At 40.5% G+C, this 22,705-nt stretch overlaps 1 protein-coding gene across 1 annotated transcript in view; it reads right to left on the bottom strand.

Moving 5' to 3' along the window:
• CLIC4 (chloride intracellular channel 4) overlaps window positions 1–22,235 on the bottom strand; it is a 71,321-nt gene extending 49,086 nt beyond the window's left edge. Inside the window, exon 1 of the mRNA XM_055331695.1 lies at window positions 21,979–22,235. Within this exon, the coding sequence (XP_055187670.1) occupies window positions 21,979–22,050 (72 nt within the window). The 5' untranslated portion in view covers window positions 22,051–22,235. The remainder of the gene's footprint in view (window positions 1–21,978) is intronic.
• Between the last annotated feature and the right edge of the window lie 470 nt (window positions 22,236–22,705).

The following is a 22,705-nucleotide window of genomic DNA, read 5'->3' as shown; positions in this document are numbered from 1 at the left end:
GCCCCCATAACTTCTAGACCAAAGCAATCACTTGACAGCACCAGAGAGTAAACAAAAGTAGGAAGATGCTGGAGGGGAACTGACAATTGGAAGAAGGGAAATACACCGGACAAGTTTCCCGTATTTTTATCTTTTAATCTTGGGCCATGCAGAACAGCTAAAACCCCAATGGTAAATTCACAGTTCTGCTGGTTAGAAGAACTGTATTCAGAACAACCATCACCACAGAAAATAAGGTAGAAGACCATAAAAAAGAGACCCAGAGAACAGCAGCCCTAAAATCTGCATAAAACTTTGCCCAAATATCTAGCTAGTCCCTGACATATACATGCACAGTACAGATTCCATGCAGAACAGCTAAAAGAACTACACTGAAATCTGAGTTGTCACCCACCACAGGGGAAAGAGTTTTGCAGTTTGAGTTCTGACTTAATTACCTGCTTAAAAAAAAAAATTTAAGCTGACTTAATTACCTTAAAAAAAAATAAAGGCAAAATCGATACTCTTCAGAGGAACAGAACAAAATCTAAAATTTCTACAATTTGTCATTCACAATATCCAGAATCCAATTCAAAATTATCCCCCACAGGAAGAAACAGGAAGATGCAACCCACTCTCAAGAGAAAAAATAATCAAGGAAACACACCCTAAACTGACCCAAACACTATAACTTGCAGGCAAGGATTTTCAAGTAGTTAATATAACAATGCTCAAGAACAGAAAAGAAATATATGCTCAAGATGCCCAGGTGGCTTAGTTGGTTAAGCATCTGCCTTCAGCTCAGGTTATGATCCCAGGGTCCTGGGATTGAGCCCTGCATCAGACTCCCTGCTGAGTAGGAAGTCTGCTTTTTCCTCTGCCCCCCCCCCCCCAGTTCATGCTTGCTCTCTCTCTGAAATAAAAATCCTTTAAAAAAAATTTTTTTTCTCTTCCTCTCCTGCTGCCCCTCACCTTAAAAAAAGGTTTTAGAAAGAAAGAAATACAGGCTCATGATAAAGAAAGATAAAAAATGCCAGCAGAGAAAGACTGAAAAGAAAATAGAAATTTGAGAACTAAAAACACACTATCTGAAAATTTTTAAAAATCATTATTTGGGCTTAGCTTAACAGTAGAATAAAGAATGAAGGGTCTATGAATGTGAAGACAAAGCCAAAAAATTAATCAGAAGAATTTTTTTTTCAATGTGAAAAAAATCAACAGGGTTTCAAAGGCCCATGGGAAAATATTGAAAGGTTTATATTTTAGTTAAAGTCTCAGAAGGAGGGGATCCCTGGGTGGCACAGCGGTTTGGCGCCTGCCTTTGGCCCAGGGCGCGATCCTGGAGACCCCGGATCGAATCCCACATCGGGCTCCCAGTGCATGGAGTCTGCTTCTCCCTCTGCCTATGTCTCTGCCTCTCTCTCTCTCTCTCTCTCTCTCTGTGTGTGTGTGTGTGACTATCATAAATAAATAAAAATTTAAAAAAAAAAGTCTCAGAAGGAGAGGAAGAGAAAGAATGAAGCATAAAAATTTACAAGAAATAATGACCAAACTTTTCCCAAATAAAGACAAATTTACAGATTCAAGAAGTTTCATGAACATCAAGTAGGATTAATATAAAGTCACACCCAGATACATAATTAAAAGCTAAAGAGCAACAAACAAAAAAAAAAAAAGAAGAAGAAATAAAGAAAGAATTTAAAATAGCTGGAAAAAAAAACCCCACAACACACTGCATACAAAGGAAAAATGATAGGAATGACAGCTGAATTTCCATCAGAAATAATAGAGGGCAGAAAAAATGGAGCAACATTTTTTAAATGCTAAATAAAAATATGTAGAATTTGAATATCTGACATTTAAATGAGTGAATGTCTGGAATATAGAAAACTAATAATATATGCCCAAATTAACGCATGATTAGGAGTGCCTGGGTGGCTCAGTTCGTTAAGCCTCTGACTCTTGGTTCTGGCTCAGGTCATGATCTCAAATTCTTGACTTCCACTAGCCAACACTGAGCAGGGAGTCTGCTACTCTCCTTCTCCCTTTCCCTTTCCCTCCTCCCCCCATTTCACACCCTTTCTCTCTCTCTCTCTCTCTCTCTCTCTCTCTCTCAAATAAAATCTTTTTTAAAAGTAAACAAATCAAAAAGTAAACAAATCAATCTAAATAAATAAATCTTAATTACATTACTAAAAAAAGTATGTGCCCTTTACTGTTATTTACACTTTGGTCACATACGAAAAAAACGTATCTCCAATTTTTTCATTGTCTAAGACTCACTCTTTTACATCTTCTAACCAAAGATAAATTCACTAACTTCCAGAATCTTCCTTCATCAGTCGAAGACAAACCTGCTGGGATGGCAGGGGATGAAATTCTTATGGAAGTCAAAACAGCAGCCGGTTTTCCTAAGGGCAGTTAAAAAATATACATGCTGTAGTATAAACTAGATTCAGAAAGAGACCTGGGAGTGAAAGAAAATATCTTCCCCCATCTGTGTTTATGGCAGCTACCTGATTTAGTGGATGAAAGGTATTTCTCTTTATCAACAAGTTCCCAGACCTAGAAATTCCACTAAGAGTTCAGCAGGAGAGTCAAAAATCCAATTTCCCCTTTTATAAAAAATCTAAATTCTCCAGGAAGTTCTTTTTTAAGAGATTACACTTTAGGTAAGCAAAATAAAAATAAAGAATTCAGAGGATAAACAAGATACGTGAGCAACTTTAAAAACAGAATTACATGATATGATTACGCACAGAAAATTGGCTATGAAGACACACATTACAGTTCTTTTTAATAGCTAAATTTTGGACCTGTAAATAACTAAGAACAGTGGATTAATAATAATGAAAAATTGCAATCAAAAATGCTAATTTTAACATAAAATATTAGCAGTCAATAAACACACAAAAGAATGAATCTTTCTCTGGTATCTTATTCTGGATTATCTATGTTTAAATTTTTCATTCAAATATATTACAAAATATTTTTTATATAATATACTCCACAATGTACTTTAGCTATCAAAAGTTAACATTTAGAATGCTTGTCTTTTTTTTTTTTTTTAAGATTTTATTTATTAATCTGACACACAGGGATGCCTGGGTAGGTCAGTGGTTAAGCGTCTGCCTTTAGCTTATGTCAAAGGGGTCCTGGGATCCCAGGGTTCTGGGATCAAGTCCCACATCAGGCTCCCTACGAGGAGCCTGGTTCTCCCTCTGCCTCTCTCTGTGTGTCTGTCACGAATAAATAATAAAATCTTTTTTAAAAATTGACAGAGAGAGAAAGAGAACACAAGCAGGAAGAACAGTAAAATGAGAGGGAGAAGCAGACTCTCCACGGAACAGGCAGTCCGATGTGAGGCTTGATCCCAGGACACTGAGATCATCACTTGAGCCGAAGGCAGATGCTTACCTGACTAAACCACCCAGGCATCCCTCTGGTCTATCTTCTTAGCTGGCCTATAATAAATTTCAAACATCTGAAAGTACAAGATAGCATATTTATTACTGAAATTTTTTTTGCCATTTCAATGCACAGGTGCCTTAAATATGATAAAGGCAAGTTCTAACCTAGAATAAATAGTTCTATATCTGTCTTGTTTAAACACAACAAATAAAATCTTCCCTTTATCTTTCAGGCAGATAATTTGGAAAAATAAAACATATCTCTAGGGGCACCTGGGTGGCTAAGTCAGTTAAACATCTGCCCTCGGCTCAGGTCATGATCCTAGAGTCCTGGGATTGAGTCTGTCTCGGGCTCCTGGAGGGGAGTCTGCTTCTCTCTCCCACTCTGCCCCTCACCCACTCATGCTCTCTCTCTTGCTCTCTCAAATAAATAAATCTTTAAAAATAAACATATTTCTCATTAAAGAATTCATTCTTGAAATATTCTTCATTTCTCTGACAAATTGCCCTCATTATCTAGAGAATTTTTATTACTTCCATTTATATTTGTTTTCTAATAAACTGCATCTAATTATGAGACTGTAATTGTCTAGATCTGACTGAAATTACAAGTCTCAATTTTCTGTCTAGACCTGGATACCTAAGACTAAAGCTACTTTGGTACATACAATAAATCTGGACTAGATTGGACATTAGTTTTAAGAAACACACCCACTTCACAGATGAGAACAACAATTTGAACCTGGTCTTCCAGTTCTGTAATTTGAAGATTCTAGACCTCTAAACCCATCTATTATTAAGTTTAGATCAATGGCTATCTAGCGAGCACTAGACATAAAACCAAAATTACAGGTCTCAAGTTCAATAATTGAACACTATTTTTATCTCTGGTATTTTACTATGAGGCAATACAGAACCAACACCAAAAACAGACTTAAAACTCTTACGTGCATCTGTCCCTAGACTACACATACCAATTTGCCCCAAAATTCCAATAGACACTTACTGAACTAAGAGCTTTTTTCTACTATACAATGAGATTGTGTTGGGTGGAAAATATAAAAGATGATAAAAATAGCCCCTGATCCCTGATCTCCTGGAATTCATACTCTGGCCTGAAACAAAGATATGATAAGAAATGATTCAGGTGAGTATGGCAGAGAGTAGGCAAATGCACAGAGTGCTCCAGAGTGCACAGGATTCACTCTGCTGAGGGAGCAGCAAGGTCAGAGAAGGAGCTAACACCTTGGAGGACATTTGTTTTCATGAACTAAAACCCTTGAAATTACATTCTAAGTTAAACTTTTTTACAAAGTTTGGTGTACTCCAAAATATTTAGGATAAAATATGCCATAAAGGTATGTCGTTCTTCTCTTCACAAACCTAGCACGTTCCTAAGTGCCTGAAAGCTTTGACATGCTCGCAAAGAGCTCTGAGAAGGAGCACAGAAGCTGAAAACAGTTGTCAGTAAGAATGTTTTTGGGGGCTTTTAAGAGTCCTTATTTGAGAACAATGTGTGCTTTGGCCAGAAACAAATTTATTCCTTCGTTCTCTTCTACAATATCTATGACCAACCAATCCAAAGACTCTTATTACCACTTGACCACACTGAGATCTGACTTAATGGTTAAAAACTAAATAAACCAAGAAAAACCAAGAAAATACTAATCTTACAAAAGACAACAAGAATCTAGTCTCCCAATAAAAATGCATGTGAAAAAAACTTAAGGATAAAACCAACTAAAGATAAAGAGAGAAGAACTGGAGAGAGGAAAGTGACAACAGGGTCAAGAAACTAAAGAAATCAACATATTTACAACCTCCCTCAAAAAGGGCATAAGCAACTATTTATACAGAAAGCAGAATTTTTGCGCATATGTTTGTTTTAAAGAAAGATTCCTTGCAAATGGTTTGCTTTTTCTCCAAAGGACAAAGGAAGACAGATCATAGGACTAAACAGTTTGGTAGCCTTTTAAGTGAGCCAAAAGTTAAAAACAAAACAAAACAAAAAAACCCAAAATGAAATGAAACAAACAAAAATAACCCCCAGATCCAAAAGCACTGGCTGATCTCATTAGCTCTGCTTAAGAAACTTTATGGATGTGACTTCACTCCTGGATTACACTTCTATATTTAGTTTATACCTAATATGGATAAAGTCCTGAACTAACAGCCATTTCCTCTCTCCACAAAAAGAAACTTCCTTGCTTTTTTTTTCCTATCAACAATGCAAAGATTAGTGTAGGCTCTCTAAAGTGAGAGGTTAAAAAAAAAAAAAAAAAAGAACACCAAGAAAAATATTAACAATTTGGTATGTGATTTCTGTTAAACTTGGACTACTCTGACACTTCTAAATTGTAAAACAATCCTAAAATCAAATATGTGATGTTCCAGTCAAGTTCCTTAACAAGTTTATAAATAAACCCTTTAAAGAACTTTACAAAATATTAATTAACCAGGCCCCCAAAATGCACAGAGGTGAGGTAGTGGAAATTTTAGTTTCCTTTCAAATCTAAGAAAACTGAAAGCAACCAAACTCATTTAACAAACCATCTGGACTGCCTGACTGTTAGTATGTTTTAGGAATACCCTTAAACATTCTCAGCATTTTTTATTTTTTATTTTTTCAGGGTGACTGGATACAGACAGCAAAGAGTGAAAACAAAACTATGTTAGGTAAACATTCGAGTTTCAAATAGAGAAAAAGAATATAAACAATAAAAAAGCTCTTAGTGGTTAAAAGTCAGGCACTGAATAACAAAGACCTTGGTACAAATCCCAGTTCTGCTTACTTACCAGCCCCCCCCCACCACACACAAGCAATGACCTCTCTAAGCCTCACGTGTAAAACAGTATCCATAGTACCTTATTTTTGAGCTTTTAGGAGGATTAAATTACCTAACATGTAAATAAAGGGCTTGGCACACTGTGCCTGGAGCAGAGAGTAAACTCACAATGCCATCTCTTATAACTTTTATTCTGACTTTAACAGAAAAAAAAAAAAGAAAAACACTCTTCATTTTCATGTACCAGTGTTTTCTATCTTATATAGGAATAAATTAAGTAGTTTCCAGAAGCTTAAGACATTATCATAAAATGGAGTACTGTAAAATCAGTTTACTATCCTTACATCACCTATCAATTTAGCCATGCTGAAGTTTTATCATCATCCCATTGTGGTATAAAGTGAAAATTAAAACAAAAAACAAAAAACGAAAAACAGGGCGCCTGGGAGGCTTAGTGGTTGAGCATCTGCCTTTGACTCAGGTCATGATCCCAGGATTCCTGGGATGGAGTCCTGCATAGGGCTCTCCCCACAGGGAGCCTGCTTCTCCCTCTATGTCTCTGCCTCCTTCTCTGTGTGTCTCTCATGAATAAATAAATAAAGTCTTTAAAAAATGGGATGCCTGGGTGGCTCAGCAGTTGAGCATTCACCTTCGGCCCAGGACATGATCTTGGAGTCCCGGGATCGAGTTCCACATCGGGCTCCCTCCATGGAGCCTGCTTCTCTTTCTGCCTGTCTCTGCCTCTCTCTCTCCGTGTCTCTCATGAATAATTAAATTAAAAATCTTTTTAAAAAAATCTTTAAAAAACAAAACAAAAAGACCCAAAACAAGAACAATCTTAGGGTCTAAAAATAAATTAAGAATTAGACTTCAACTCTCTCTGCACTTACCCCTTAAAAATTACTAAGCATAAAACCTGTCAATCTACACTAACTCAATTTCTTCTGCTACAAATTAAGTAGAAAGAACCTAAACTCTCCTGAATATGTCTGTATTTCCTGTAAGGAAAGCATTAGATAAATGTCAGTTAATATATGACCAGCTCAACTTTATAAGTGAATAACACAAAAATCAAGGAATAGTGAAATACAGTATTAGCACAAGGAGCTATTATGCCAAATCCGTAATTCAAAAGTACTTCCACAAAACCACTAGATCCTATAAGCCACAGATTATTCTTTTATGCGCTCACAAAAAAAAAAAAAAGAAAAAAAGAAAAAGAAAGCAAGAAAGAAGAAAACCACTCTTACTAATAATAGACTCTTAAGCTTTAGCTACTAGCTCAGAAAGAGCTGCTGAGGCAGAGTCTAAGATGGCAGAGTCCAATCTGAATGTCCTTTAGTTATCTTAAAAGTGTCAACAGAATCACGGTTCACTTAATTCAGGAATAAATTCGAGTCTAATCTTGGATGTGTCTTTTTAACACTAAATATGCTCTTCTGATAAAGAATGGTAAATTCCCTATCCATTTGTTTGTAGTGGCAGCCTGGCAGAGGATTCTTAGTAACATCCTGGAGATTGAAACCACAATGTATTGAACACACAAGCTAACCATGAGCCAACACAGTCTTAACTCAGCATTCCAGAAGGCCATGGAATAATAAGCAAACAATGCTTACTATACCCCAGATTTTAAGTTGTTTTTTGTTTTGTTTTGCACTCTTTTAATCTTTACAAAAGCCCAAGAAGTAGATACCCATTACCCTAGTGGTGACCTTAAGGCAGCTAGCAAGAGGTAGTACCAGATTGAAATAGTCTCTATGGCTCCAAAGACCACACTCTCAACCACTACAGTATGACAACAATGTAACACAATGATCCGGTCTTCCAATGACAACTCAATTGACTACTTGAAATATTAATCATAACCATCTTCAACTCTGAAATAGACTACTTAGTGCCTACAAAGGGAACACGAATGATACTTCAAGTCAACAATCATTCCCTGGCTTTGACTTTGGGATCTCAAATCCTACCAAGCATAGAAAGAACCTTGACAAGCAATACCAAGGCAGCACCATGATCTAGCACAGGAACCCCTGCTGAGTCATCAAGACAGTGACTGCAACTCTCATCTCACTGGCTGTCAAGTCACACATTCAGGACACAATCGTGAACTTTCCCTTTGCTCTTTTCTATTGTGCAAGAAAAAAAAAAAGTAAATCTTCATTTCCACGTAAAATAACAAGCACTAAATATGAACTGAGCCCAGCGATTTGCATCAGATTCTATTTCTCTGGCTTCTTGTACAAAGGTTTCTGTGATTTAATAAGCGTTTGCTTTTCCCCAAGGATACATTTTATCTCTTCTTTTCCCACCTGCCTGCCCTGGAAATCAACCTTGTGCAAAGGGGAAAAAAGCTTCTGTATATTCCTTCAGCAAACATTTTACTGAGTTAATACAAGTAATACAGTTGACACAGAAAGCACCCCATAAATGTTTATGTTGTTTCAACTAAGTATAAATCACTCTTCCGTATATGTATATTCGTATATTCGCTCTATCTCATGCATCTGGGGAATGCAAAAGAAAAATCAATCAATGGTAATAAGTACATCTATTCTAAATACACACAAAACAGACTTTCCTTAAAGTGTAAAAGGCAGCTCAATCAGTGAATTATGATGACTCCCTTGGGAAAGATTTTCCCCTCTAACCTGATGGTATACCTCTTTCAGCTCATTAATTCTTAAAAATGCCTCCCCTTAAAATGTATCTCCTGGCTACGAACCTGTCCCTTTTACACCAAGTTTTTTTGTTAGTGCTGGCTTTACACATTGCCTCTCCTCTTGCTTCTACTCCCTCTCCCACCTCCCTCCTCCATTCTGGCCTCCCTACCAGGACCTCACCAAAGCTGCTACAGTGCTACCAATGACTTCCAAGCTGATAAATCAAATAGACATTCATCTTACTCGACACAAAGGGCCACTCCCTCCTTAAAAGCCTCTCCTGGCCTCTTTGGCACTTCACTCTTGCAGTCCTCCTCGTTCCCACACTGCCCTACTGCAGCTCCTCCCTTCTCTCCTCTAGCTTCTCCTCTAACTGCAAACCTTAAGTGTTGAGAGTTCCTTAGAACTTGGTCCTGGGCATTCTCCCTACTACCCCTCATTCACCCACTGCATGATCTCAGATGCTTTCAATTCCACATAAATATCACATATATGTATCAAGGCCCAAACTTCTCCACCCCATCTCGACTTCTGAACTTCAGATCTTCTTTATCCAACTTTCTACTAAATGTCTCCACTTGACATCTCAGTCATCAAACTCAAGTGAAAACCTGAATATTGTCTGCTCCTCCTACATCTCAATAAAAGGCACTGCTACCAACCAGTGATTCTGATTGAAACTCACAACTCTTTCAATATGTTCCTATTGACTCCACCTTCAACATTCATTTTAAATCCATTCTCTTCTCCCCATCACCACCCTAATCCAAGCCACCATCATCTCTTTCTCAACTACAATGGGCTCCGTATAGTTTGCCTTATTTCCACCCTTACCTCTCTCCTTTTCAATTCCTTTTTCAGAGTAGCCACACTACTCATCTTAAAATGCACATCAAACCACTGCACTCCCTTGCTTACACCATCTTGAGATCTGTTCCTTTTTCCTAGGGATAAAATTCACATGACCTACAAAGACCTCCATGATGTGATCCATCTATACTTCACTCTGCACCTCAATTTTGTTCTATTCCTGTTGTATTCTCTAACAAAAATATTGAGGGTGCCTTGGTTGCTCAGTGGTTGAGCATCTGCTTTTGGCTCAGATCATGATCCCAGGGTCCTGGGATCAAGTCCCACATCAGGCTCCTCACAAGGAGCCTGCTTCTCCCTCTGCCTATGTCTCTGCCTCTCTTTCTCGGTCTCTCATGAATAAATAAATAAAATAATTTAAAATAAGAAGAATTTGTTGAATATTTCCAGCCTTTCCATATGTCAATTCCTCTAGCCTGGAATCCTCTTTTCCTCATTCTTCTCCTAATCACTATCCATCCTACATGTCATTTCTCAGAGAATGCCCCACTCAGCTTCCATTTATATGGATTTCCTGTCACTCCTTCTCAAGATGCCCTATCCTTGTCCTTAATATAATTATATACTGTCTTTATGTGTATATTTAACATGTGCCTATCTCACTAGACTACAGATTACATGAGGTCTTAACATACTCAAACGCAACATGTCAAAAACTAAAATCCTCTCGGTCAGAACTAGCTCTGCACAGCCTTCCCCTTCTCAATTAAGGCAACTTCATCATTCTATAATTTCTTCAGAATGAAAATCTCAGAATCATCTTTGACTCCTCTTCCTCTCATATTCCACATCAGGAAATCCTGTTATCTCCATCTTAAAAATACACCCAAAATCAGACTTCTTCTCTCCTGAGCCCAAGCCACTATCTCTTGCCTGAACGACTAAACAGACACCTAATTGGTCTCCCTACTTCTGACCATGCCTCTCTATACGCTATTCTCTGCAGAGCTATCCAAACATCTTATTATATCAAAACTAGCACCCCTGGGACACCTGGGTGGCTCAGTGGTTGAGCATCTGCCTTTGGCTCAAGTCGTGATCCCAGGGTTCTGGAATCGAGTCCTGCATCAGGCTCACCACGGGGAGTCTGCTTCTCTCTTTGCCTATGTCTCTGCCTCTCTCTGTGTCTCTCATGAATAAATAACTAAAACCTTTGGTGCAGCCCAGGTGGCTCTGCGGTTAGCACTGCCTTCAGCCCAGGAAGTGATCCTGAAGACCCAGGATCAAGTCCCACATCCGGCTCCCTGCATGGAGCCTGCTTCTCCCTCTGCCTATGTCTCTGCCTCTCTCTCTCTCTCTCTCTCTCTCTCTCTCTCTCTGTGTGTGTGTGTCTCTCATGAATAAATAAAAAAAGTTTTTTTAAAATAACTAAAATCTGGGATCCCTGGGTGGCGCAGCGGTTTGGCGCCTGCCTTTGGCTCAGGGCGCGATCCTGGAGACCCGGGATCGAATCCCATATCGGGCTCCCGGTGCATGGAGCCTGCTTCTCCCTCTGCCTGTGTCTCTGCCTCTCTCTCTCTCTCTCTCTCTCTCTCTCTCTCTCTGTGACTATCATAAATAAATAAATTAAAAAAAATAAAAAAAATAAAAACAAATAAAATAAAATAAAATAACTAAAATCTTAAAAAGAAAAAAAAACAACTAGCAACCTCCACCATTCTCCATGCTCCTTACCCTACTTCAGTTTCCCTCACAGCACTTACCACTGGTAGACATACATTTATTCTTTGCCTCCCCCACCTGAATATGAACTCCATGATGTTCCTTGATGTAGCCAAGCCACCACAACACTACCTCAATATTTGTTCAATGACTGAATGAAAAAAAAGAATGATTATTATTTTGACAGGCAGAAATTGGGAGGTGGGGGAGGGGTCAGAGAAGTCAAAGATATTTCAAATGAAGGAAACACCAGCAAAAATCTTACATGAAGGCAGAGAAGTACAGGGCACGTTCAGGTTAAGTCTAGCTAGGACATGAGGTAAATTTGCAGCTGCTGTGAGAGATAAGACTGGAAACATAGCTGGGTCATGATCTGAAAGACTCTGACTGCCAGATCAAGGAGTTGTATCTAATTCAGTAAACAACTAGAGAAAGTAGGATCCACTTAACAGTCCAGACAAGAAGTATCAGTTTTATTTTCTTTCTTCAGATTAAAATTACAGAATATTAACATATAACTAAATGATTGAGGGAAAAGATACAAGTTTCTTTGAACAACTGATACTACACCATACTTAGCAGATTCCATAATACTAACTACCCTTCATCTGTCAGCATACAACACAAACATTTCTCTCATCTCTAAGTCAATTAGTTCATTTAGGTTGTCACATAAATCATTTCTTAAGGTCTTAATTCAAGTGGAATTTTTTTTTAAGAGGTGGGGGAGTGAGGGAGAAGGAGAGAATCTTAGGCAGGCTCCACACCCAGCACAGAGACCAACACAGGGCTTGATTTCACCACCCTGAGATCATAACTTGAGCAGAAATCAAGAGCCAGACGCTGAGCTGGCTGAGCCACCCAGGTACCCCTCAACTAGATTTTTAAAAGTACAAGACAAAAAGTCACTATACTATATAGGAAAAAGCTATCAACCATGACTCATTTAGTCATCTGCTGACTGCCCATTAGGCTATACAGTGAGCTCCTTGAAGACCAGAGACCTGCTCTCTTATTTCTTTTATCTCTCCAGCACTTACTTTTTTTTTTTTAAAGATTTTATTTATTTATTCATGAGAGACAGAGAGAGAGAAAGAGAGAAGCAGAGACACAGGTGAGGGAGATGCAGGCTTCCTGCAAGGAGCCCCATGTGGGACTGGATCCTGGATCCCAAGATCACGCCCTGAGCCAAAGGTATATGCTCAACCGCCCTGAGCCAAAGGTATATGCTCAACTGCTGAGTCACCCAGTCGTCCCTCTCCAGCACTAACCGCATGGAATGTATTCAATTAACATATGCTTCTGCTAATATCTCTATACTGTGCTGGGTCATTTCTAGACAAACATTGTGTCTTATATCCTCTAACTACAAAATGGGCACTTATTACAAGATTCAAGGGGAAAATTAATACTAAAAAATATTTTGGATTTTCAGAACGAATTTCTCCTAAAGAATATAAAGGAACAGCCCACCTTCAAATCAATATTTATTCAATATCTATTCTGAGCAATTCTAGGTATTAGCAAATTTCCCAACAACAAAAAAGCTTCATTTCTTCCAGCAAAGATCAAACATGGTAAATGCTCTTTTAGCACCATTAGGAAGATAAAATCAGATACAATCAGAGTTTCTTTGAAAAAAAAATGAAATAAAGTATATTTCTTTTAAACCAACTCACAACTCAATACATTTACATACTAGACTGGGCTTCATTTTTCATTCACGTGTTTTGCTGTTATGAAGAACATTAAAATACTACAGTCTCATCAATAATTCATGCAAGTTTATGGAAAAGACTATGACAAAAAAAAAAAAAAGACTATGACATATAACAAAATAGCAATAGCAGCCATTTCCAAAGAAGGGGTAATGAGTAATTTTATGTGTACTTTTCTGTGTTTTCTAGGTTGTCTACAATAAATGCATGTGGCTTGTACAACTGGAGGAAAAAACACTTATAAAGAGCCCATTACATATAAAATGAATATACTAGGAAGCAGAAAAGAAACAACATTACTTTCCAAATTGGGAGCCATTATTTAAAAGAAAACAGACAAAAATTAGATACTACTTATGCTAAGTGGTCAAAAAAAAAAAAAAAAAACAGTATATTTGTACCCAAAGGTCCTGTGGATAAGGGTAAAACCTAAATAAAGCTTGTGTTACTGATGGCTAGCAACTGTTTTTACAGAGTTTAGTGAAGAATCAACAAGCCCTCAATATTTTTAAACTAAAACTCTGGATCTCTGTGTTAACTAAAATATACTATAAATGAGAACATCAAGGAATATAAAACTGCACAGTCTTCCTAAGTTATTTCTTTGAAAAATTTTAGAATCCATCTTTAATATTTGTATGTTCAAGGCCAAAATTACATTTAAGTCCAAATACCTTCTTTTTCTCCCAATCTGCCTATAAGTCTGCCCATTGTCATGGCTACCACTCTGCCAGCTTCTTAGTAGAGTGACGGTTGACTTCAGTTTGTCTTCAGTTTTTAATGACTTTCCTTCTAGTCACCTACCACTCTGTTGGTCTCCATCTCCAAAACAAAGGAATTGTTTGTTAGCAGAGGAAAACTAGCACAGAACTCACACATCCTTGAAAGTTCTTCATGACTTCAGCTTTCACCCAGCTGGTTGCTTTTCTGTTCTCCAATGTTTGCTCAGATTCTTTCTTTCTTCTCTCATACATACAAATAAATAGCTACGTGGTGTGGTGGTAAAATCCAATACTTAAATTATCACAGACGATTGATATGTTTATAACCCTATTGTAATGAAAATGAAATCCTTTTCATAAGAATGAGTTATTGCACATATAAAGTAATAATTTAGTCACAAAAAGAAAAAGGTGAGGGCGAAGAAATCTGTTATACTGCTTACTTAGAGCCACACGGTATTTAAGCCTAAGAAAAGGAACAGCAACAAATAAGGGTGGGGGTATGCTGGCTGGCTCAGTCAGTGGAAAATGTTACTCTTGATCTCAGGGTTGTGGGTTTGAGCCCCACACTGGATGCAGAGATTATGTTAAAAAGCGAAACCTTTAAGGGCGCCTGGGTGGCTCAGTTGGTTAAATGTCTGAGTCTTCATTTCAGCTCAGGTCATAATCCTAGAGTTGTAAGATTGAGCCCAGCCTGCTTAAGAGTCTCTCTCTCATCTCCCTCTGTCCCTACCCCTCTCCTTTTCCCTCCCTCTTAAAAAAAACAAAAAACAAAAAACAAGCCTCTTTTGGAAAAAAAAAAAAAAAAGCAAAACAAAAATCTATGAAACAAAATAAATGCATGAACTCAGGTCAATATCTAGCCCTGGTTCTAATACGGTTATTTCTTCAAAAACATAAACCATTAAAATGTAAGATACTCCTAGTCTATCTTTGGTATAACTTTCACATGGTCTTACTTACCTATGTTAAGTTGTTACTTTCATAAATTTAAACTAATACAGCCTCCTGGTTTTAAATAAAAGGGGGAAAAAAAACAGAAACCAAACAAGGCTAATTGATATTCCTTATACCAATACTCAGTACTAAGCACTGAGGGACAAAAGCCAAGTCTCAAAAAAAGACCACAGGATTAAAAGTTCAAGAGAATTCACAAACTGATGCCCTGAATTAAATTTAGATCCTTGTTCATTCATACTTGGAAGGTTTTGTAATCATGATCTTGATGTTATTTTCCTTTAGAAACACTCTTTCCATTCTCCACAAGAGTCTCTAAAATGAGTAAACTCATCTTAATGTACCCTACTTGATTGAAATCTTAATTAATGCTTAATCACACTTCCCATCCTAACACATTTCCCTTTTATGGACTCACTAATTCTCTAACCAGGAGACACCTGACACTGAGGATCCATAGCACTAATGAAACAGGAAGTGGGAAAGTCTTGCTCATCATCTTTTACTGGCTTCTTGACATCTCTGTAAGCATCCTTTCAAACTAAACATAATTTTCAGGAACAGGCAGGTCCTCCCCACTGACTCTTTCCTATCATTATTCACACTGTGTTAGGCTTCTCATTGGTTCAGCCCCCTACCTCAGCAGCATCTTGTCTCTTCCCCATTTGGGGTCCATTCTTTATATAACTTTATAGTTAACCAAAATCATGACCTTGGCCTTTGCAAAGAGTAGCACAGTTAGGTTTTGAGAAATAGGTGAGACATGTGAAAAGAATAGAGTTGCCATTAACTTCACAGTTTACATTCATTTTTATCTCCTGAATTTTCCCCTCTGGAAACCTTAAAGGAATGGCAAACCAATTAGATCCAAGGTAACACTGTCTTAATGTTGAATTCATTTTTGTTCAATTGTAAGAACAAAGTCCTCAGTATCACTCCCTATTTTATTTGTGTTAAAAAAGGAGACTGAAGACTGACCCTGATACAAAATATACAGAACTAACTTTATACTGGCAAAAGAGTTGAGGGTTTGCCCAGCTGTGTGGTACAACTGCACCCTCCCAAATGCCACGGAGAAACCGTTGAAGAGACAGCAATCCAAAAAAACCATAGGGAGTGTCAACAGAACAAATGAGGCTGGGAAAATTTTAAGTATGAGCAAAAAGCTAAGTTAGGTTTTAGAAGTCTCATCTCCAACTTTTAAATAACTTGTCTCCTTGGCACTATAGATCTGACTCATTCCTGGCTCCTTTGCTAGCTCTTTCTCTTTCTTTTCTCTTCTCTTCTCTTCTTTTCTTTTCGATTTTATTTATTCATGAGAGACACAGAGCAAGGCAGAGACATAAACAGCTCCCTGCAGGGAGCCTGATGTGGGACTTGATCTCAGGACCTCGGGATCACGACCTGAGCCAAAGGCAGATGCCCAACCACTGAGCCACCCCAGTACTCCTTCTCCTTTCAAAAGTATCAAACTATCTATTATTTCTTGGATAATGAGTTTACAAATAATGTCAAAACTAACATTCTTGGCTATTCCTGATCCACCTAGTCCACCCACTTTTTTAAGGTCAAGTCCAAATCTACTTCCATCTTTCCCCTATCTCTTAACTTAATATGAATTATACTTGATTCCTTAAGCATGCACCATTTTGTGCTGTTTTCTTTCCAATAAAATGTATAAAACTAAAGATAGGGAATGTTTAATAATTTCCTATATCTTCCATAGTACCTAATTCTGCATTAAGCACTTAATTCATTCCAATAAATGCTATAAGTCACATATAATCAGATAGTAGTGATCTTAATGATGATCTAGCGCAAATCCTTCTTTTACACACCTTGCTTTTATGAATTATGCCTGACAATCAGAACTCCACCATCTACTTTTTTAAAACAATGGTTCTTAAACCTTGTGTCAAGAATCCCAAGGGGAAAAAAACTCACATAGAATTTTTCATGTAATTTCAAGGATTTACAGAATCCTCTGAATCCCATTAATGAAGCCCACATTTAAGCATACTTTCACTAAAAAAAAAAAAAATCACAAAATAAAAGACTATTGTCATCAACAACAAAAATCAGTCTATTGCTAATGCTTTTCATAGTATGGTGTATGGCTAGATCACATTTCCCAGCATTCCTTGCACTTAGATGGAGGCACTTGATCAAGTTCTCCCCAGCAGAATGAGAAAGGAAATGACAAGCAGAACTTCTGGGCTAGGGCCCTTAAGAGACACTATTCTCCACCTCCCACTGGCTATATCCAGGACTTCCCAGCCACCAGCTTTGACAGCTTCATGGAGTTCAATGCTCTGCTGGTTGATGGCAAAACAAGCTGTTAATAGCTTTGGTCCCTAAATGATTCTAAGGAAGAACGCCACCCCACCATCTAAAACATTGTCCCTCGACTGCTAAGTGAGAAAGGAAATAAACTTCCATCTTGTTTGAATTATTGTTTGGGGTGAATTATTTATTAAAGCAGCTCAGACTACCCTAATTAATACATACAGATTAGCAGTTAATCCCTTCAGCAACCCTATAAAAGTGCTGTTATTATTATTATTATCCTGATATTAGAGGTCAGGAAATTGAGGCACTGAGAACTTAAGAAACTTGCCTGACACACTACCAGAAGCGAGATTCAAGCCAAGCAGTCTGGTTCCAGGTTCTGTGCACCCTGGAAATCCTGCCAAATATCTCAAAAGAAATAGTTATTCTTGTGTGTTATGCCACCCTGCACCAGATTAATTTTTTACAACCACACCCCAATCCCAGCAGTTTAGTGACCACTGCCAAAATTGATTGTTCCAGTTCAAAATTGTGCACCAAGCACCAATAAGTTTAAATTCCAGCCCATAGGGGATCCCTGGGTGGCACAGCGGTTTAGCGCCTGCCTTTGGTCCAGGGCGCGATCCTGGAGACCCGGGATCGAATCCCACATCGGGCTCCCGGTGCATGGAGCCTGCTTCTCCCTCTGCCTGTGTCTGCCTCTCTCTCTCTCTCTCTCTCTCTCTCTCTCTCTCTCTCTGTGACTATCATAAAAAATAAATAAATGAATGAATGAATGAATTCCAGCCCATATGGGGCACCTTGGTGGCTCAGTCAGGTAAGCATCCCATCTCTTGGTTTTTGGCTGGGGTGGTGATCTCAGGGTCATGGGATTGAGCCCCATGTCTGGGCTCTGCACTCAGCAGGCAGCCTGCTTCTCTCCCCTTCTGCCCCTGCTTATGCAGGCATACATGCACACACGTGCTCTAATAAATCAATCTTTAAATAAATAAATTCTAGCCCATAAAACTAAACTCGACAAAGGGGCCCGTTCTATGTTGAGATCAGAAATACCATCATCACATCATACCAAAGCTCCTAGTGGGCCTGGGGAGGCAGCAGTGCCAACAAGAATTGAGCTTATGCAAGCTAAAGAAAGAAACAAAAATCCAGTCTCTTTCTAATTTCTCTCATTATGTGGTTCAATAATTAATATTTTTACTTAATACAGAAATCTTGGTTCCCAAATTCTGAACATGGCCAAGGAGAAATACTGGTGGAAAATATGGCAGGTATATGAAAAGACTAGAAGTACTACAAACTGGAGGAAAAGTAGGTAGATAAAACCACATGAGGTTTTAGAAGCAAAGGATCAAGGTTTTAGACTCAGACTACAAGGATCTAAGTAAGTAGTTCCCAATTCCAAAGTATATCAGACACATATATAAACAGCAACATGCTAAGAAGAAAGGAAACAATCTCATTTCAAACATTTGGTATCCTCTTATTTTCCAGGCACTTAGAACAATATACAACTTTACCTTCAAGGAACTTACTGTTTATTTAGAAGGGAGGAAGTGCACATAAATATGTACATACAAAATGACAGACACTTAGCATCTATTTCCTGTGAATCAGAAACTGTTTTAAGCTTATTACATGCTCCATATATCAACTAATTTATTCCTAGGAGCTTGGTCCATTAATATCCTAACTGTACAGATGAGACACCAAAAGGTTTAAGTAGTGTGTCCTGGGACACACAACTAGTAAGTGGACAAACTAGACTAGAAATTTTAATTACATTTCATTTATAAGGGACCTTATACCCTTGCTAAAGGATCCGAACTTCACCCTATCAGTTAGTGGTTCCCAACTAGAGCTGGTATATCAAAATATATACACCTGCCAGGCCCCTCTTGGAGGGGGAAGAAGACATTCCCACTGTTGAAGATGACTGCCTTTTAAGTTTCTTTTATTACTGGGAGAATATCCTACCCTCTGGGTGTTGGGGTAAACCAGAAGCACAAATGGAGAACTGCTCTTATCCAGGTGATGGGGAACCACTGGCCTCAAGGGTAGAGAACTCCACAAACAACACTCATCAGGAAAGCAATGTAGGGATCCCTGGGTGGCGCAGTGGTTTGGCGCCTGCCTTTGGCCCAGGGCGCGATCCTGGAGACCCGGGATCAAATCCCATGTCAGGCTCCCGGTGCATGGAGCCTGCTTCTCTCTCTGCCTCTCTCTCTCTCTCTCTCTCTCTCTCTCTATCATAAATAAATAAATAAAAATTAAAAAAAAAAAAAAAGGAAAGTAATGTAGCTGTGAGTCCAATCAGGAAGGTCCCATCCTATTTTTCTTAAATTTAAAGCTACCTAAACAGGGAAGCTCAACATCCTTTTCACTCATATGCTTTACGTGTAGATGATAGTTTTTGGCTACAAACTCGATACCTCTTGGCAGAATAACTAACAGTTAACATACCATGCTGGACAACCATAGCCTCTGCCCCCTTACTGCTTTCAAAATAACTATATTTACCAGGATGTCTTCCCCCATTTGCATTTCCCATATATAGGTTTCGAGAAGAAATCAAGAATACTCTTGAACAACAACAACAAGAGTTTTTACCACAATTTACCTGGCCCTTTTTTCCTTTGAAACAACTATCCTGGTTTATATCAGTAACCAATGTCTTACCCATGCAGAATCACAGGGCAGCCGTAAACATTTTGCCTCTTATTTCACAAATGAAGAAAGTAAGTCTCATAAAGGGAAAACAACTTGCCCAGTGAGTACAGAACTGTGACTTGAACCCTACGTCTCTGCCACCAAGCCCTGTTGAAAAAGGCTAACAATTAGTGGTAAGCAGAATACTTGTAGGTGGATCACAACGTTTTTTATTTTAATAGTTATGCATAGGAGAAATTTAATCACTAATCAGTTTAAGATATTACTGCAAGATATATTTAGTAAATAATATATATCCAACACAAAATAGAAAACTGGGCAGCAGTATGAAATCACTCAAGTCTGAGAAACAATGCACCATGTCCCTCTCCTAATTGAAGGGTTAAATTAATAGAAAACAAAGCATTAAGCACTTGGTCTCTTCCCTTCTAATTCATACACTCATTTCTTTTTCTTATCTTGTTGTATTGGCTAGGACCTCCAGTACAAGGCTGAAAAGAACGATTACTGATAGTATCCCTATCTGGTTCTAAATTTAATGCTACTTCTAAAGTTTCACCATTAAGTATCATGGGTGTTTTTTTTTTAGAATTTAGTTGATACAGTGCTTTAGAGTTTATGGAAATTCCTTTCTGGGGCACCTAGGTGGCTCAGTGGTTGAGGGTCTGCCTTTGGCTTAAGTCATGATCCCATGGTCCTGGGATCGAGTCCCACACCAGGCTCCTCCTCATAGGCAGCCTGCTTCTCCCTCTGCCTATCTGTCTCTGCCTCTCTGTGTCTCTCATGAATATAAAAAAATAAAATCTTTTTTAAAAAATTCCTTCCTATTCCTAGCTCAGTAAAATTCTTTGAACACTGACCTGTGACCCACCCTATTGCCTTCCACCCCTCACACTTGCTCTTATTGCAGGTTCCTTCCTACATCCTCTGCACTTCACAGCACTGTATCTGCCAACCAAACAGAATTTTCTAAGACATTCTGGGGGTTCAATACCTGTCTGCTTTTCCAGTTCCCCATACCAAAATGTTTCTAACACTTTTATAGGTATAACTGAAAGAAAATCCTTTTTTTTTTTTTTTTTAAGAAAATCCAGAACAAACACTGGTCTGATCGCATCTCCTCTCCCATCTCTCAAAACACACCCTTCAGTATCTTCCCTTCTTTAAAATAAAAACTCGGGGCGAGCGGGGAGGGGGCGGGGAGGAGAAAAACAAAAAAACTGCTCTTGATTCCTATTAACTTTCCAATTCAGAGCCCGGTTCTGAATAAGCCTGCGGAAGCGACTGTGAGAATCTCAAGGATTTTGAAGTTTTGCGGGAGGCAGGAGCCAGATGTTCATAACTTCTCTCTCCTTTGCTAAAATGAAAAAAATACATATATGAAAGAAAACAGAAAACCGATAGGGGCAATATCTGCAAGCAAATAAGGTAGTTCCAGGATACAAAAACTGAAGGGACCAGAGGGGAAAATCAACATTTTTAAGCCCCAGCAAGTCATGAACTCTTTCCTTCATCAATTTTTCTTTCAAAACAAAAAAAAAGGGCACACACACAATCTCTCCCCGAGGCAGCAACACCGAGGGGAGCAGCCAAAAGGTTGCATCATACAATCCACTCTGAGTCTGAGCAACAAGAGACCCAGATGGTGGTAAAATACCTAAGAAGGAAAACCCAAGTTGGGAATCTCGGTCTTTTCCGGAAGCCCTGGAATGCCTGCTCTTTATTAAAAAAAAAAAAAAAATCTAAGATTGCATCGAAAATTAAAGTTAGAGTTTCACGCCGGCGCGAAGGGAAATGCTCTTCCAGAAAGCGTTCCCAGAACTTGGGTTCGCCGTCTGGCGGCGGGAGCGGGCGGGGCGGGGCGGGGGTCGGCCCGGGGCAGCCGCGCGTCCCACCCAGGCGCGGGACGACGGTCGGGCGTGCGCCGGAGCCCGCGCGGCCGCAGGCGGTGGCGGTGGCGGTGGCGGTGGCTCGGCGCGCGGGCTTCGCGGGGTCCCGGGGCGGCCCGGGCTCCTCCGAGCGGCCTGGGCGGCGGGAAGGCGCGGGTGGGCCCGAGACAATGGGCCGGGGGCGCGGGAGCAGCGCCCAGGGCCGGGCGGGCGCGGGGGGGGGGGGGGCGCCGCGCGGGGGCGCAGCGGGGCGCGTCCGGGAGCGTCCGGGGAGCGTCCGGGACGCCGCCCCCCACACCCCGGCGGGCAGCGCGGACGGCGGGGGCTCGGCGCGGCGGGCCGGCGGGGAGCGCTCACCTTGACGAAGAGCTCGATGACGGGCTCTTTGTCCTCCTCCTTCAGTCCGTTCAGCGGCATCGACAGCGCCATGGCCGGCTCGGCGGCGCTCCCTGGACGGCGGCGGCGGCGGCGGCGGCGGCGGCGCTCCTGCTCCGGCTGCTCGGGCTGACGGCTCCCGCCGCGCTGCGCTGCGCCTCCCTGGACAGTCCCGGCGTCGAGCTCGCCCCGGCTCCGCCGCCCAGCACCGCCCCACGCCCCGCGCGCGACTCGGAGGCCGCCCCAGCCCGAGCCGCTTCAAGCCGCGGGGCGGGGCCTCAGGGGCGGGGCCTAGTCCGGGGGCGGGGCCTAGTCCGGGGGCGGGGCCAAGCCCGGCGTCTCCGGACCTCGGAGGAAACGCGGCGTCCGGAGACCGGGGGCGTGGCCTCGGACGCGGGTGGGCGGGGCTCCGAGCCACGCCTCCCGAGGGGGCGGGGGGGAAATTCCCCCGGGGGCCGGAGCCTGACACCGCCTCCCGCCGCGGCGCGGGCGCGTCCTCGCAGCTGCTGCAGCTGGCGCTCCGCCGGGTGACCTCATGCCTTGGGCTGGCCTGGGGAGGCGAGGAGGCGCCTCCCGCTCTGCCCCCCGCTGCCGTCCGCCGGGCTCAGCCCTCTCCCGCAGCGGCCACCTCCCCAGCTCCTTCTGCTAGACGGAGCCGCCTTCTGGAGGGACAACTTTTCGGGAAGTTTTCATTCCCTTAGAAACACCT

Source organism: Nyctereutes procyonoides, unplaced genomic scaffold (assembly GCF_905146905.1).
Source record: "Nyctereutes procyonoides isolate TBG_1078 unplaced genomic scaffold, NYPRO_anot_genome, whole genome shotgun sequence".
Classification (NCBI taxonomy): Eukaryota; Metazoa; Chordata; class Mammalia; order Carnivora; family Canidae; genus Nyctereutes; species Nyctereutes procyonoides.
This window is presented reverse-complemented; position numbering and strand designations above follow the sequence as displayed.